The sequence below is a fragment of the Polypterus senegalus genome, chromosome 14 (genome assembly GCF_016835505.1).
Source record: "Polypterus senegalus isolate Bchr_013 chromosome 14, ASM1683550v1, whole genome shotgun sequence".
NCBI lineage: Eukaryota > Metazoa > Chordata > Cladistia > Polypteriformes > Polypteridae > Polypterus > Polypterus senegalus.
In genome coordinates, this window is record NC_053167.1 from 134,407,804 (window position 1) to 134,423,357 (window position 15,554).

General features: G+C 42.0%; 1 protein-coding gene across 2 annotated transcripts in view; it reads right to left on the bottom strand.

The window, feature by feature from the left end:
* Window positions 1–6,529: 6,529 nt before the first annotated feature.
* The window catches only part of ap1m3 (adaptor related protein complex 1 subunit mu 3), a 57,948-nt gene continuing 48,923 nt past the window's right edge, over window positions 6,530–15,554 (bottom strand). For both annotated transcript variants that reach the window (XM_039734498.1, XM_039734499.1), the window contains exons 9-10: window positions 14,272–14,347; window positions 6,530–6,871 (exon numbers count right to left, since the gene is read on the bottom strand). In XM_039734498.1, coding sequence (XP_039590432.1) covers window positions 6,849–6,871; window positions 14,272–14,347 — 99 coding nt within the window. In that variant the 3' untranslated portion in view covers window positions 6,530–6,848. The remainder of the gene's footprint in view (window positions 6,872–14,271; window positions 14,348–15,554) is intronic.

Below are 15,554 nucleotides of genomic sequence, written 5' to 3' on the forward strand. Positions count from 1 at the left end.
TCCAACCAATTTCACTCCAACCAGTCGCTTAATGAGGTGTCGATTCTTGTTGTCAATTAAACCCCTCGTTCTTTAATTCCTTGGCTTGTTGCTGCTCTCATTGTACAATAGCAGACATTTCTGAAATGACTGATTTTCTCTTTTCTAAGAGCACTGGGGACCTGTTCAGATCAACATTCATGAGATCTTCTTCTTTCTTTATATTCAGATATTGTGTGACAGTTTGCTGTTCATGTTTTGGGTCATTTTGCATCTCATTATTGTTTGGCTGCTAATTAAGGAAAAAGAAACAATTGAGGGGTCTGAGTCTTCAAGAGCAAGTCAATTAAAATGAATTCAAAAGAAGTTAATTAGCAGCAAAACCAGGTCACTAATTAAGAAAAGGGTTAGAATGAAAAACCTGCAGCCACTGGGGCCCTCCATGACCGGAGTTAGAGACCCCTGGTCTAGATCTTTGCTTCCTTTCCTAAGTGATAGTCCTGGACCCAATGGAAGAACTCAGTGTGCATTTTTAAAGAGTTGAGCTACTACAGCACCCTCCATAATGTTTGAGACATTGTTTCATTGTTTGTTCTTGATTTGCCCCTCTGCTTCACAGTTTAAATCTGTGGTTCCCAAACTCAGTCCTGGGGGACCCCCGTGGCTGTAGGTTTTTGCTCCAACCGGATTCACAATAAGCGATAATTACTGATCTTGTTTAGTTAGCTGCTCTTTTTGTTTTCTCTTTTCCTATTCTGCATTCAGAAAAGCACATCAGTATGATTTTTATATTATAAAACATTTAGAAATATTTGAACTTTTTGCTTTAGCTTTAAATGCCTGTTTTCCTTTTCTCTTATTCTTTTGTCTGCTCCCTTCATTGTATCCTAATAATGACATTTAAAAATGAGCAAAGCAGACATCCGCGGCGACCAACACTAAATGATGAAAGCCTGCAACTGCTTCAGTGTCGGACCCTCTAATTAGTCAATAATGGAAAGGCAGTGTGGAAACCAGCCTGGACACAGAGAGGCAGACACTGATACGTCCAACACACACAGCTTTTATTTACAGTTCCTAATAAAGTCCCGCACAGCACACAGTGCCCCTGCACCAAACACCCTTCAAGTCCGGGCCTTCCAGTGGTCCATTCTCTTTCTTTCTTTCTTTCTTTCTTTCACCGCCTCTGTTCCGCCTTTCCGAGCTTTGTCCTCTTCCTCCTGACTCCGGCTAATGACTGGAGGAAGGCGGCCTCCTTTATACCCACCCGGATGTGCTCCAGGTGCCCTCTGACGATCTTCCTGCAGCACTTCCTGGTGTGGCGGAAGTGCCGCATGAGCACTCAGAAGCACTCCGGGTGTCCCTGGTCATCCGTGTGTGGTGGAAGTACTGATGTCCAGGGCTCTTTAATCCTCCGGGCACCTCCTGGTGGTGGCCATGGGCCCTTACAGGGTTGAGCTTCCATGCTCAATTCCTGTGGCCCCCATAAAAACCAGGGTGGCTGCCCTCTCGTGGTCCGGGGAAGGCATAGTCCCTCTCCCAGTCCTTCCAGGCGTCCCGGCTGGGCAAAGCCCCCAGCCGACCGCCACAGCAGAAATTAGGATAAACATAAATAAAAAGTAAAAAACAAAACATCCACTTGTAACTGCTTAATTGTATTAAGACACTTACTTTTGTCATTTCTTCATTGATCCCAAAACCCAGAAATTGGGAAATAACAGACCACTTAATTAGGCTAGGAGTCCAATTGAAAACAGAACAAAACCTGCAGCCCCAGGGGGTCCCCGTGACCGAATTTTGGAAACCATCAGTTTAAAATGGCAAATCAAACAACTCAGTTATAGTGATTGAAGTGCACATTGCAGACTTTCAGGCCCCGCAACACTTTTTTTATATGCAAACCCCCCCCACCCCCCTTTCAGGACACCAAACTATTTGGGACAATTGACGTCACAGCTGTTTTATGATTCCTCAGGTGAGTTTCATTGCTTCATGAGATACTCCAGCTGGCTTCTGCCCCTTTGGAATCTGTGGCTGCCATTGTGCAACATGAAGACAGGAGCTGTGTCAATGAAAGTCAAAGAAGCCATCATGAGACTGAAAACCATCAGAGACGTCAATAAAACCTTGGGATGACCAAAATCAACTGTCTGGAATATCATGAAGAATACAACACACTGGTGGGCCAAGGAAGACCTCCACTGCTGATGAAAGAAGAATCCTTACTGTGGTCAAGAAAAGGCCCCAAACACCTGTGCAACTGACCAGAAACAGTCTTCAGGGAGCCTGATGTGTGTGTGCATCAGAGAAGACTATCAGCAGAAGACCTCATGAACAGAAACACAGAGGACAAACAGCAAGATGCAAACCGCAAAAACAGGATGGCCAGATTACAGTTTGTGACAAAGGACTTGAAAGAGCCTATGGAATTCTGGGAAAAGGTCATTGTGAACAGACGAGACAAAGGTGAACTTCATCAGAGTAATGGTGAGGAGTTAAGTGTGCAGACGACAAGGAACTGCCCGAGATCCAAAGCAGACCACCTCATCTGTAAAATATGGCGGTGCTGGGGGTGTTACGGCTGCCACAGGTGCTGGCACACTTCTCTTCATTAGTGATGAAACTGCTGACTGCTGTGGCACAATGAATTCTGAGGTGTGGAGAAACTTCTCATCTGCTCAGGAGAAGCCGTGTAGGGTGGTGGGGAGGGGAGCCTTTGCAAAAACAGAATTTTGTGGCTCTTCACTACACACTTTTGAATTGGTTGTCCACAGACGTGTATTTGTGTTTGATAATCAAGTCCGGACACCCGAGATTAGGCCTGAATTGAAAAGCACAGCCAACTTTAAACTGGCATACGTGTTAGAGGCCCATGGAGGAACCAAGCGAGCGAGCCTGTGCTGTCGGACTGTGGCTGCACTGACCGCTCCATCCAATACCAGCCATATGACTGTGAATCCATTATTGTTCATTAGCCCCTCATCAATCATATTCACGGAGGAAAAAAATACAATTTGAAATACAACAGTACGGGAGAAAAAGGATTTACTGTACAGTACATCCGACTTGTGTACACATGAAAAATCATTTTTTAAATGGCTTGTTTTTGTCTGAGCAGCTCCAGTACTAAAATCAATCATTTGTGTAGCAGGTGTTGACCCTTCAACCATTCCACATTTGAACCCTCTTTGTACGTGACAGAGCTGCAATCAGCTGCATGCAGGACAGGAAGGAGCCTGGACAGAATGGCTACCTAGTAGCCGGCCTGGTCAGATGTGTGATGCCACTCACAGTCCTCTTCAGTATGATTTCCTGTGTGCTCTCCATGGCATCTTTAGTGAATGTTTGGCAAATAAAAGTTACAACTGGCCAAAGGTCTGCAAGTGATCGTTGGAGTTCATTGGAGTCAGACTGAACTCAAAATGACAGTGATGGAGACCCCCAGTGGTAAACATATGCACTGCAGGAGAGCTAATTACAGGGAGCGATCATCACCAGACAACAGTGAGACAGGATGCTCACCTGCTGGTTTCCTTGCATGACTGACACACCACTGTGACTGTCCACGGGTCCACGTACAAAAAAGGTAAATATAGAAAATCCAAAGCTGAAGCAGAAACCTTGATAAACTTTAAGAAAAATCTGGAGTACATGTCAATTTGTCGACCCAACATTTTGCTTTAATGACAGCCTTGAGTCTGTTGGGATTCTTCTCTATCAGCTTTGCCCATCTAGATTGAGCCCACTCAATATTTGCCCCCCACTCTTTTCACAGTTTAACTGTTCAAGTTCGGTCAAATTGGATGGTGAGCGTTGGTGGTCTGCTATCTTCAAATTTTTCCACAGATTTTCACTCTGATTTAGGTCTGGGCTCTGACTGGCCACACAAGGACATTTACTTTTTTTCTGCTTCAGCCACTGTGTGCTCAATGTTGCTGTGTGCTTCAGGTCATTGTCGTGTTGAAAGGTGAACATTCTGCCCACCTTCACCTTTCTGGCAGAGGGTAGCAGGTTTTCCTCAAGAATTTGACGTTGTTTTGCCCCATCCATTCTTCCTTGTACCCTAATGAGAGCCCCAGGCCCTGCGGCAGAGAAACACCCCCACGACAGGATGCTGCCCCCTCCATGCTTTACTGTAGGTGTGGTGTGTTGTGGATGGTGAGCTGCATTGGTGTACTGTTTGGTATTGAGGCCAAATAGTTTGATTTTGGTCTCGTCTGACCATTAGACCTTTTTCCACTTGGCATCAGAATCTTCAGGGTGCATTCTGGCAAAGCTCAAACAAGCCTTAATGTGGCCTTTCTCAAGATGTGTGACTCTCCTGAACAAGCCACAATTGTGGAGCGCTTGTGAAATTGTTGTCACCTGCACACAATGACCACACTTTGTTATCAAATCCTGTAACTCCTTCAAAGTGGCCATTGGCCTCTCGTTAGCCTCTCTTACCAGTTTCCTCCTTGCTCTTCCATCCAGTTTGGAGGATCCAGGGAGGGTCCTAGTTGTACCAAACGCTTGACACTTCTTTGTTATGGACTTTACTGAGCTCCTTGGGGTTGATGAAGCCTTTGAGATGTTTTCGTCTCCATCTCCTGCCTTATGTATGTCCACAAGTCTATTCCGGAGATCTTTTGAAAGTGGCTTGCCACCCATAGTCAGTTGCACTGCCAAGCAATGGAATGAATGGAACAGGAACAACTTCACTAATCACACTCATTACAACTGATCACAGGTGGGAGGAAACCAGTAACCGCAATGGAAATGGTGGGCACTGACACCTGATTGAGTTTAGGAGGGGGGGATCCTTTATTCATCTTAGTATTTCTTGTTTTTGATTTTATAAAATTCTTCTGAACTTTAGCTGTGATATCTTTCACTTGGATGTTAGAGATTGCATAGAGTAAGTAAAGCTGGGAAAAATATTGATTTGTGTGTCTTCATTTAAGGCTGTAAAGCAAAATAATAAAGGGAATATTTTGAAGGGGCGATTCTTTTCTATACCCACTGTAGATATACTTTGTATATGAAGAACTTCTATTCTTTGCAGTTACCATATAATTTTTAAATTATATATATGAGGGAGAGTCAAGCTAAAGTTAGAAAATGTGATTTATCGGAAAATGGAACACACCTTAACAAAACTGATGCTGTCATTTCTCAATGTTGTCTCCATCCTTCTCAATGCACTTGCGCCACCTGCCTGGAAGTGCCCAGATTCCAGCAGAATGAAAGGTTTTGTCATGTACACAATTTATTAATTTGAAGTGGAAATGCTGACCGCGTGTTCTGATGATGCAAGGCCTTTGACCACAAAGGTTTGAATCCCAAGACTGGTCACCTTTCATGTGGAGTTGTCATGTTTTTCCTGTGTGGGTTTTTCTTCCTAATTATAAAGCACAGGGCTGTTCCCACTTTGCATCCAGTGCTGATAGGAGGTACTGGTCTCCCCACGAACCTTAATGGCTGGACGAATGAATAATAGTGAGGCTTCCAAACTGTTGTTCTTCTTAGTTTGTGGTCCACCATCCATTATCTCTCAATGATTTTACGGCATTGTGGATGCAAGACAGGAACAGTCTCTAGACAGGATAACAATTCACTGGAAAATACACTCATAAAATTTGGAGGGATCAATCAAATTAGCAAGCGCACTTTTGGGATTAATAAGGAAATGAAAACAGCCAGAGTTAACCCCAAGCCCATCTTGTGACAGCACGCAAACTCCACAAAGACCGTCAGCCAAGATTAATCCAACCAGCAGCAAAACCACCGCACTGTCCTGGTGCCAGCGTTCATAGTACAGGGTGGCGTACGGAAACAGGAAATTGTCAGTTGACAGTCAAAGCAGGAATAAACACATTGCAAAATACATTTAATGATGAAATGTATTGTACAGGATATGCAATTAATGATGGTAATCAATATTCATTTCTTTGTTTTGAAGAAAACATCATGAAGGTGTTGTCCAATTCTCCGTACACATTCTGACAGCCTGTTGTAGAAGTTCTGCATTGCTCGACGTAGCACGTCAAGACAAATGCCAGCGATTTCCTCTTCAATCTTCCTTTTTAGTTCAGCAACGGTTGCAAGATGTGTGCAGTACACTTGGCTTTTAAGATGTCCCCGCAGAAAAAAAACAGAGATCTGGGTATTTCGGAGGCCATTGAATGTCACAGTTGCGAGAAATGATGTGCCATTGATTGTCGGGCAGTATGCGAAATGGCTCCATCTGGGAACTTCTTTTTTTAAGGCTCAACCCATTTCTTTGAAACTACAAACTCAAATTGTAATCGCATGAACAGACGGGACACGATTGTGACGTCCTAACTGGCAATGACAACGAAACTCCCTTTGTGCGGCAGTCACGCTATCATCATTCTTATAAAAGGCTTTCATAGTGAACGCTCCACTGCTCCATTATAACTAAAGTGAGGTCGCGTTGGTCCAAAACAACTGCCAACGCCCCCAGGGTCGCCAACACATAGCTCCAAAATTTCCCGTTTCCCTGTACCACCCTGTATACTTTTTGGAAATGATTTTTCAAAATAACACCTTGCTTTTTCATTGCTTTAGCAGCTTCATTACAGGTTCACATACATCATACAAAATTTATAATAAAGTTTAGTGTGTTGGACTGATTGGAAAAAAACTCCTTCTTATAAATACGACAACAAAATTTCCAGGCCACATGGGAATTCCCTTAAATTTAGAGGCCCATATGTTAGATTCGAATGCTGGCCTGGATCAGAGAATTTCACTTTAAATGGAAAACACGGCAGTCTCAGAGTGGGGAAGGATTCAGTGCTTAACTTGAACATCTTATTTTGTAAAAATGCCTTCATTACCAACAGAAAAAGGTCTTCAGAAATCCTTTAAGTTGTCCGAATCTGATAATCTGTTAAAAAGAAAAAGATAGAGTAAGGAATTTTAGATTTCATACTTTTGTGGAATAATTCAACATCACAGCAAGTAAGAGGTTACAAGTAAAAAGCCCAGTCTGAAAAGATTCAAATTAAGAGTCACTGGCAGATTTCACCTTTCTTTTTTTTTTTCTTTTTTAGGGTAAAAATAAATATAAGGAGGGTCAGAAAGCATTTGATAAGGTGCCACATGATAGGTGAGCATCAAGTTAAAAGAAGTGGGAGTTCAGGGTGATGTTTTTAGATGGGTGCAGAATTGGCTCAGACACAGGAAGCAGAGGGTGATGGTGCGAGGAACCTCATCAGAACTGGCTGATGTTAAGAGTGGTGACCAGCAGGGGCAGTGCTAGGGCCGCTGCTATTTTTAATATATAGAAATGATTTAGATAGGAATATAAGTAACAAGCTGGTTAAGTTTGCAGATGATACCAAGATAGGTGGATTAGCAGATAATTTGGAATCCGTTATATCATCACAGAAGGACTTGGATAGCAGACAGGCTTGGGCAGATTTGTGGCAGATGAAATTTAATGTCAGTAAATGTAAATCATGATGTGAAAATGTTAGGTTTGAATACACAACGGGAGGTCTGAAAATCGAGAGTCCACCTTATGAGAAGGATTTAGGAGTCATAGTGGACTCTAAGCTATCAACTTCCCAACAGTGTTCAGAAGCCATTAAGAAGGCTAACAGAATATCAGGTTATATAGCGCCTTGATGTGTGGAGTACAAGTCACAGGAGGTTCTGCTCAAGCTTTATAACTCACTGGTGAGGCCTCATCTTGAGTACTGTGTGCAGTTTTGGTCTCCAGGCTACAAAAAGGACATAACAGGACTAGAAAAGGTCCAGAGAAGAGCGACTAGGCTGATTCCAGGGCTACAGGGGTTGAATTATTAGGAAAGATTAAAAGAGCTGAGCCTTTACAGTTTAAGCAAAAGAAGATTAAGAGGTGACCTGACTGAAGTGTTTAAAATTCTGAAGGGAATTAGTACCGTGGATCGAGACTTGTATTTTAAAATGAGTTCATGAAGAACACGGGGACACAGTTGGAAACTTGTTAAGGGTAAATTTCACACAAACATTAGGAAGTTTTTCTTTACACAAAGAACGATAGACTCTTGGAATAAGCTACCAAGTAGTGTGGTAGACAGTAAGACGTTAGGGACTTTCAAAACTCGACTTGATGTTTTCTTGGAGGAAACAAGTGGATAGGACTGGCGAGCTTTGTTGGGCTGAATGGGTTGTTCTCGTCTAGATTATTCTAATGATTGCTCATATTACATAAAACATCTAAATAAGAGGGTCTTAACACTAGAATACCTTAAGCCTATGAAAAAGCTCGTAATCCCGGGCCACCTTAAATTCCTTTGAACCTCTCCTCATCAGCGTCTTTTGTTTTGTAAATGTGTCAGCAAGCAGCCTGCTATCCTATCTCTTCCCCCCAACCCGACGGAGCTGAAGTCAGTCGCAAACTTCTCCCATTTCAAGTCTCTTTATCGTGGTGTGAGGTGCCTGGAGTTTTTGAGGGTAAATAATATATAGTTATTTGGAATCCATCCATTTCATGTGTGTTCCATGCCTACAACGATCTGTGTAAGTGTAGGAAGAAAGGAAATGCGACGCAAGAAATGTTGAACACATACCTAAAGGAGAAACATTTTCCATGTTATACTAATAATGATGTCAAGTGTATAATGTGTGAAGACTTTAGTCAAAATATCAAATAAACGTGCGCTTTTATTCAAGACTATAACCAAAGTAAAAAACAAATCATTCAGTTTGCATGTTGCTGTCAATGAGTTACAAACCCAAGCTTAAATGTTTATCGACAGAAAGTTCGTATGTCTTCTTGGATGGTGTGGAGGTAAGAACTGCTGCCTTATAACTAAAGTCAATCCGCATTTTGAATAGTGAGCTGCTATTATTATTACTATAATATAATAAAAACATATATCTGATTTGAGTCTGTAACACCTGGTGTTCATTTTGGCATCTTCTAAAAGTTAGCGCTTCTTTTTTTTTATTTTCATTATTCAGTTTTATTCTCTCAGTGGCGTTCACGCGGTACAGTGAAGTTGTCTCTCCCACTCTCAGTTGATGGCGTTTATCTCCATTCTTTTCACAAGAGCAGCGATGCCGTGGTTGATGCCTGCCCAGAAGTGTTTTGTTGTATTGCACAAAAAGTCCATCAGAAAAGGGGAAAAAGTCTGATGTGTCGTCCATCACGTAACCTCTTCAACGTTGTGTGTAACCCCGGAAAAAGAAGCCAAAAGCTATTTTTTTCCCCAACAAGAAACAATGTTATTCTGTGTAATAGAAACTTGTAAATACCAAAATATCAACTGTGATGGACACCAGGGTGTCAGCCTGCCGATATCCCGACAAGAAAACAGAAGCACAGTTCCAAATCTAAATAAATGAAGGTTTTATTTAAAATACCTCCAAAAATATGACAGATAAGCACAAAACACTAGTCTTTCTCTCTCCACAATATAATCTCTCACCACCGCACTGCCCTCCTCCTGTCGAATGTTGCCTCTCTACCACCCAGCTCCGATTCGCCTGAATAAGGGAGTGCGGTCCCTTTTATTACAGGCCGAGGAGTACTTCCGGTGCCAGGGTGATTGCCTGATGGAAGAACTTCCAGGTCACATGGAAGTCCATTATTCGAGTAGGGAGCTTGTTTCCCTGCAACACCCTCCTGTGGCACCCTGTGACCCGGCATGCCCTGCTGGTCTCCCATGGGGTGTTTATATTCGGGACTGCTGCCATCTAGCGTGCTGGGGGAATAACAGTTCCTTAGTGATATCTCCACTTTTATAGGGGCTGTTCATCCATCTTCTTTCCGGGTTTGTTTCCTTTCCTGGCTGGGATGTCCATCCAGCAAGTGGCATCTACACAATGTAAATAGAGTAAGAAATGTCTGTCTAGTGTCCACTGCTGTACTGAAAATTTTTTTGAAACACTCATCAACGCACAGTCCAACGTCACAATTGGGATGGTACCAGCCTGTTTCTTTGGCACTTTTTCTGTTGCTTGCACATGAGAGGGTAGACATTCAGTGCCTGATTGGCATGACTGACGTATCCATAGTGTTATTGCAGGCTACCATTGTGCAAGGTTTAGTGAATCCTCCCCGAAATGAACACTGACATGTGTCACATTGTGAATAGTGCTTAGGGGGCTAATGTCTTGTTCATCCTTGAACTTGATCTCGTTCAATTTTCCATTTCGTCACACGGCTCCTTGCACCGTACTGAACCTTCATGCGACCAAATTCAGTGGACGAATCACGCCGGTTCGGTCACACAGTGCTATGCTGAAAACACATTACTTTAACATGGCCATTTTATAACTTCATTTTAACTTAATCCTGATACTCTGTATGTTCAATTCTTCATAATAACTATTCACAGTGGCTCTAAAATCCGTACTGACCCCAACTCTCTCTTCTGTTTCTTTTTCCGGTTTCTTTGTGGTGGCGGCCTGTGCCACCACCACCTACTCAAAGCATCCTGATGCACCAACATTGATGGACTGAAAGCCAGAAGTCTACGTGACCATCATCATCAGGTCCTTCCATGAAAACCCTAAATACAAAGAGGACAGTTTGACTTATGTTAGGTAGATTGCCCTGAGGGGACTGGGCGGTCTCTTGGTCTGGAACCCCTACAGATTTTATTTTTTTCTCCAGCCTTTGGAGTTTTTTTTTGTTTTTTCTGTCCACCCTGGCCATCGGACCTTACTTATTCTATCTTAATTAATGTTTACTTATGTTTATTTTTTATTGTGTCTTCTATTTTTCTATTCATTTTGTAAAGCACTTTGAGCTACATTTTGTTGTATGAATATGTGCTATATAAATAAATGTTGATTGATACCGTGCATCAGTTTCACTATCCGTGTCAACACCTGATGACCAATTCACATCATCATCATCACTGCCCCTCGACTGGAGCAATGGTTCAGTTTCAGATTGTGCTAAAACTGCCTTTTGTCATTTTGTTTTTCACCTAAGGCTCCGCCCCACTCATGAATAATGATGAGCTACTTTAGCGTTACCATAAAGTTGCATAAAACAGAGGAATATTCATGGTTTGTTGCAGCATAATGTTATTTCGTTCACTAAATGGCAGCAGAAAACTCTTCTGGGAGTAATTTGGGGGTTAACCCTGTAAAGTGACCCGTGGTGAACCATTCTAGCACAGAATTCGGAGCCAAAGTCACACTTGGAGTTAAGGCCAAGGAGGTTAATTCCATTCATAAAGTTATGATTGAAGCTGTAAAATACTGCAGGCCAACAGGCATAAATAAATAAATAATCTTTGAAGAAAGCAAACTTTTGATGTGCTTTTGTACAGACTCGCCTTCAGACGCAAAGAAACTTGCATCACTGATCAGATTGTGTTGAAATGCTGACCCCATCACAATATCTTCCCTGCATACAGTGTCCATAAAGAAGTCTTCACTCCTTTGGATGTCTTCCCATTTTATTGTTATACAACCCTGAATCCCAGTGAATTTAATGGTCAGCAGAAAAACAAAAAGACTCTAAAATGTTAAAAGGTCTCTACAAAGTGGCATAAATTAAGCACAAATATAAAACATAACTGATCTCCTTTAATACGACACCCCTAAATCATCACGGATGAAGCTGACTGGTTTTAGAAGTCGCAGAATCAGACTCGATGGAGACCACCTGTCTGGGGTTTCAGTTAAATGTAATCTTAATGCACCTGCATGGGGAAGGGACATTTTGTGTTGTGTCAATATGGTGGTCTAACCTACATGATGATGACAAAAGAACACTCCATGTAACTCCATGAAAAGCACAAGTCAGACAAGAAAATCACCAAGTCAATGACTATCTGATTCAAACAATCATGAAGAAATCAGAAAGCGTATGGCACAACTGTAAATCTGATAGAGTAGGAATGTCCGCAAGAACTGAAAAAGATGAGTGTGGGAGACCACCAGGAGACCTCTGAGTGACAAGCAGCAGTGGGCCCAGACAGGAGGGACTGTGTAGATAAAAGCTGTGTCCTGACACTTCATCATTTGTAGCGTTATAGGGGGCTACGTTGGAGGCACTAAAATCACTAAAAGCTGGAAGTTTCTTTTATGTTCTGATGAGACCAAAATTGTGACCATCAGACTAAATTCCATGCTACACTGCACATCATCACACAAACACATCTCCACTGTAAAGCATAGTGGTAGCACCGTCATGCTGTGGAGATGCTTCTCTGCAGCAGGTCATGGAAGGCTTGTGAGGGTAAAACGAATGTAAAATGATGGAAATCTGCAAGAAAACTTGCGCCTTGGGAGAAGACCAGTAAGATAACGAGCCCAAGCATAACACAGGAATGGCTTCAAAGCCATGTCAGAGTCGGGATCTCAATCCAATTGAGAATTTGTTCAACGTAATGCCTGACAGAGCTGAGCAGTTTAGTAAAGAAGAATAATAAAAAATGGCAGAATCCAGTTGTGCCAAACTGATAAAGAGAGGCCAGAACACACAGGCTCGAGGCTGCCATCTGCCAAATGCTGGCTTGAGGGAGGTGAATTCTTATGACGATCAATTATTTCATGTTTTACATTTAAACTAGGGGGGCAACCAACCCCCAGTTGTGGCCAGAATATTAGTAAAATCTGTAAATGTACAAAAGAAAAATGATTATGTATTGGAGTCAAAATCACAAAATTCTATAAATATGTAAAAGAAAAATTAATTATTATTTAACAGAGTAAACATCTTTAAATGAGACTAAAATATTTACTCTCTTACCGATTGGAGTATTCCTGTTAAACTGAGGTCCACTATGCTCGATGAGATTTATGAGACTAAATAAACGATCCATTTGTTTTAACTGACAAAAATGACTTTCTTGATATTTTAGTTTATAATTTAAAAACAGAATAAGAATCTGAAAATCGAACAACATCACATTAAAGTTCGATAAACTCTGAAAAGAATGATACCAAACATATATATGTAGGTTTTAAAATAAGCCCTACATAAAATCGTTGCAGTTTTAGGCTTAGGATTTTATATAGAGAGAGTCGATAACGTTAGCCCACTTTGTAGAGAGCTGTTTTCACTTTGACATTTAACAGTTCTGTTCTTTCTATCAATGTCACAAAAAGCTAAATTCAATCCATTGTGACACAACACTGTATAATAACAAAATGTGAAAACTTCCAAGGTGGGTGAATACTTTGCACAGTATATGCCTGTAGTAGGATTCGTTAGCTCAGTACACACATAGACATGGAAACCACTCGGTAAGTGACAGTTCTTTGATCGATGGTGATCACCTCGATAGATATCTCACCACCCAAATTGCTACTCGTGAATCTAAGATGTTTAACAGGCATTCCCGGTATTAACTTGTGGATTTGCCTGCGAATATTTAGCGGCAGCATGTCTATTAACTTGTGGATTTTTCTGCGTGTATTTGGCGGCAGCGTCACAAAGTTGTTTCCATCTAGCTGCATCAGAAAATGTACCACGACGTCTGACACGCCTCCTTTTTACTGTTTTCTCACAGCTTGGATTGCTGCTGACGGACAGCCTTATATGGGCAGCCAGTCAATTAAGTGGGACGCAACTCCACCTCACACGGCGACCGAGCTGCAGGCTATGGATGTATATATGTACGTAAGTAGGATTCAATTATCAGTTATGCATAGAATTTTGAAATGAAACCTGCCCAACTTTTATAAGGAAGCTGTAAGGAATGAGCCTTCTACCTACATGGGAAGTTGGAGAATTAGTGATGAGTCAGTGAGTCAGTCAGTTATTCAGTCAGTCAGTGAGGGCTTTGCCTTGTATTAGTATAGATTCTTTACATTTATATAGTGCTTTTCTCACTACTCAAAGTGCTTATAAAAAGTGTGCTGGGAGGACCCGGGACACGATTAACTTACTGTGAGGCACACTGTGCCACCTGCTCATAATAAAAGTAAAGGCACCTGATAATTTGGAGTATCACTTTTTATTACAAAGTATCATAAATAAATAGTTTCAAAAAGATTTCTTAAAAAGCCACTTTGGAGCAAAAAGGGTAGGTAATTACTATTATTACTTTTGTCAATCAATCAAAGTTATACCTATTTCTTTGTTAGATCTGCAAAAAATCTATTTTTTGTTGTGTCTCCGAATTTTACTAATTAATTTATGTGTGCCATGAGATGAAAAAAAGTTGAAAATCGTGGGTTTAAAACACACTTTGCATGCACAGGAAGAATGCAGATAACTTAATGGGGACATCGATTTGTACTTGAAGACCAAGGAAACCAACACGCAGGCAAAGAAAGGTCTGTAAATTGGTATCCATTTCAGATTCCATCTACTAAAACACGTTGACTTACCTCCACTTTGGGTGATGTACCTCACCCAAGGAAGGGCCTGGTATCCACTCTTCTCAATAATCTTCAAGTAGCGGACCTGTAATACAAGAAGAATTACACACCAGCTTGACGTCAACTCACTTTACTGTGATTATGAGTGAGGGAACATAAGGAATGTTACAATCAAGGGGAGACCACTAAGATCATCGAGCTAAACTAAGTTACTCCATTATCGAATGTAAGTAATCGTATCTCTGCTTTAACCACTATTTATTGTTCCAGATTCCTATAGCCCTTTCTTTGCTTAACAGTATTCTCCAAGTAAACTCTATTTCTTCATAAAGTTTATTCAGCTGGAAGAATTCTGCAGTTTTCCAAATGCAGCTTTAGAGATGGCCGAGGAACTGATTCGATTTGAGGTGTCATGTCACTTGCCAATCCAGCTTTGTGCACCTTGAGGAACGTTTTTCACAGTTTGTCAGCTGCCATGTTATTCTGTCCCTGGATCTGCAAAGTAACAGTTGTAGCCCCATTCTTGGTGTCAAGTCAAGTCATTTCAAGTTGGGGAGCATGCACTGGTAAAGTGCGTTGCCGCGTGCATTACACAGCGAAAGAACTTGGGATCCCGGTTTGCAACCCCCCAGGCAGACACATGGTTCAGTCCGACCTTCCAGAAATGACCCTCCATCTGCCACAGCCAGGTGTTACGTGGGCGACCCCTTGGCCTGGTCCAGCCACTCAGGTCCCCAACACTGAGGATCTTACGAGCCGGATCACACTCAGGGAAACGCGCCACATGGCCGTAGTGGCATAACTGATGCTCCCTTACAATGCAGGTAATGTGCCTCATTCGGGACTCCATGAGCAACATAAAGGCAAACCAACGGTACCCAAGGATTTTCCGGAGAGACACAGTACCAAAGGAGTCCAGTCTTCATCTCAGGTCACTGGATAGCGTCCATTCTTGGTGTCAAGCCCAGTTAATTTAAGGTGAGAAGAGAATGTCACCTGCATCATGTCACCCCTTACTTTTTTTGATCTTAATGAGAAAGACACAACCCAGGTTTGAACAGTTTCAATGTTCAAGCCCAAATTTTGCATTTCTGCTGTCTGCGGATGAGGTTACCCTTTTGGCTCCATCTGACTGGTCTCTGCCATGCACAAATGCTATTTGCAGTTCTGTGTGATGTGACGCAGTCATGAGAAGTTCCAGCACCTCTGAAGGTCATGATTTGTCTTGCAGATAAGGGTTGAACAGCTCACCCTGGTGCCTTTCAAGGTGAACTAGCATTCTTCTATTAGTA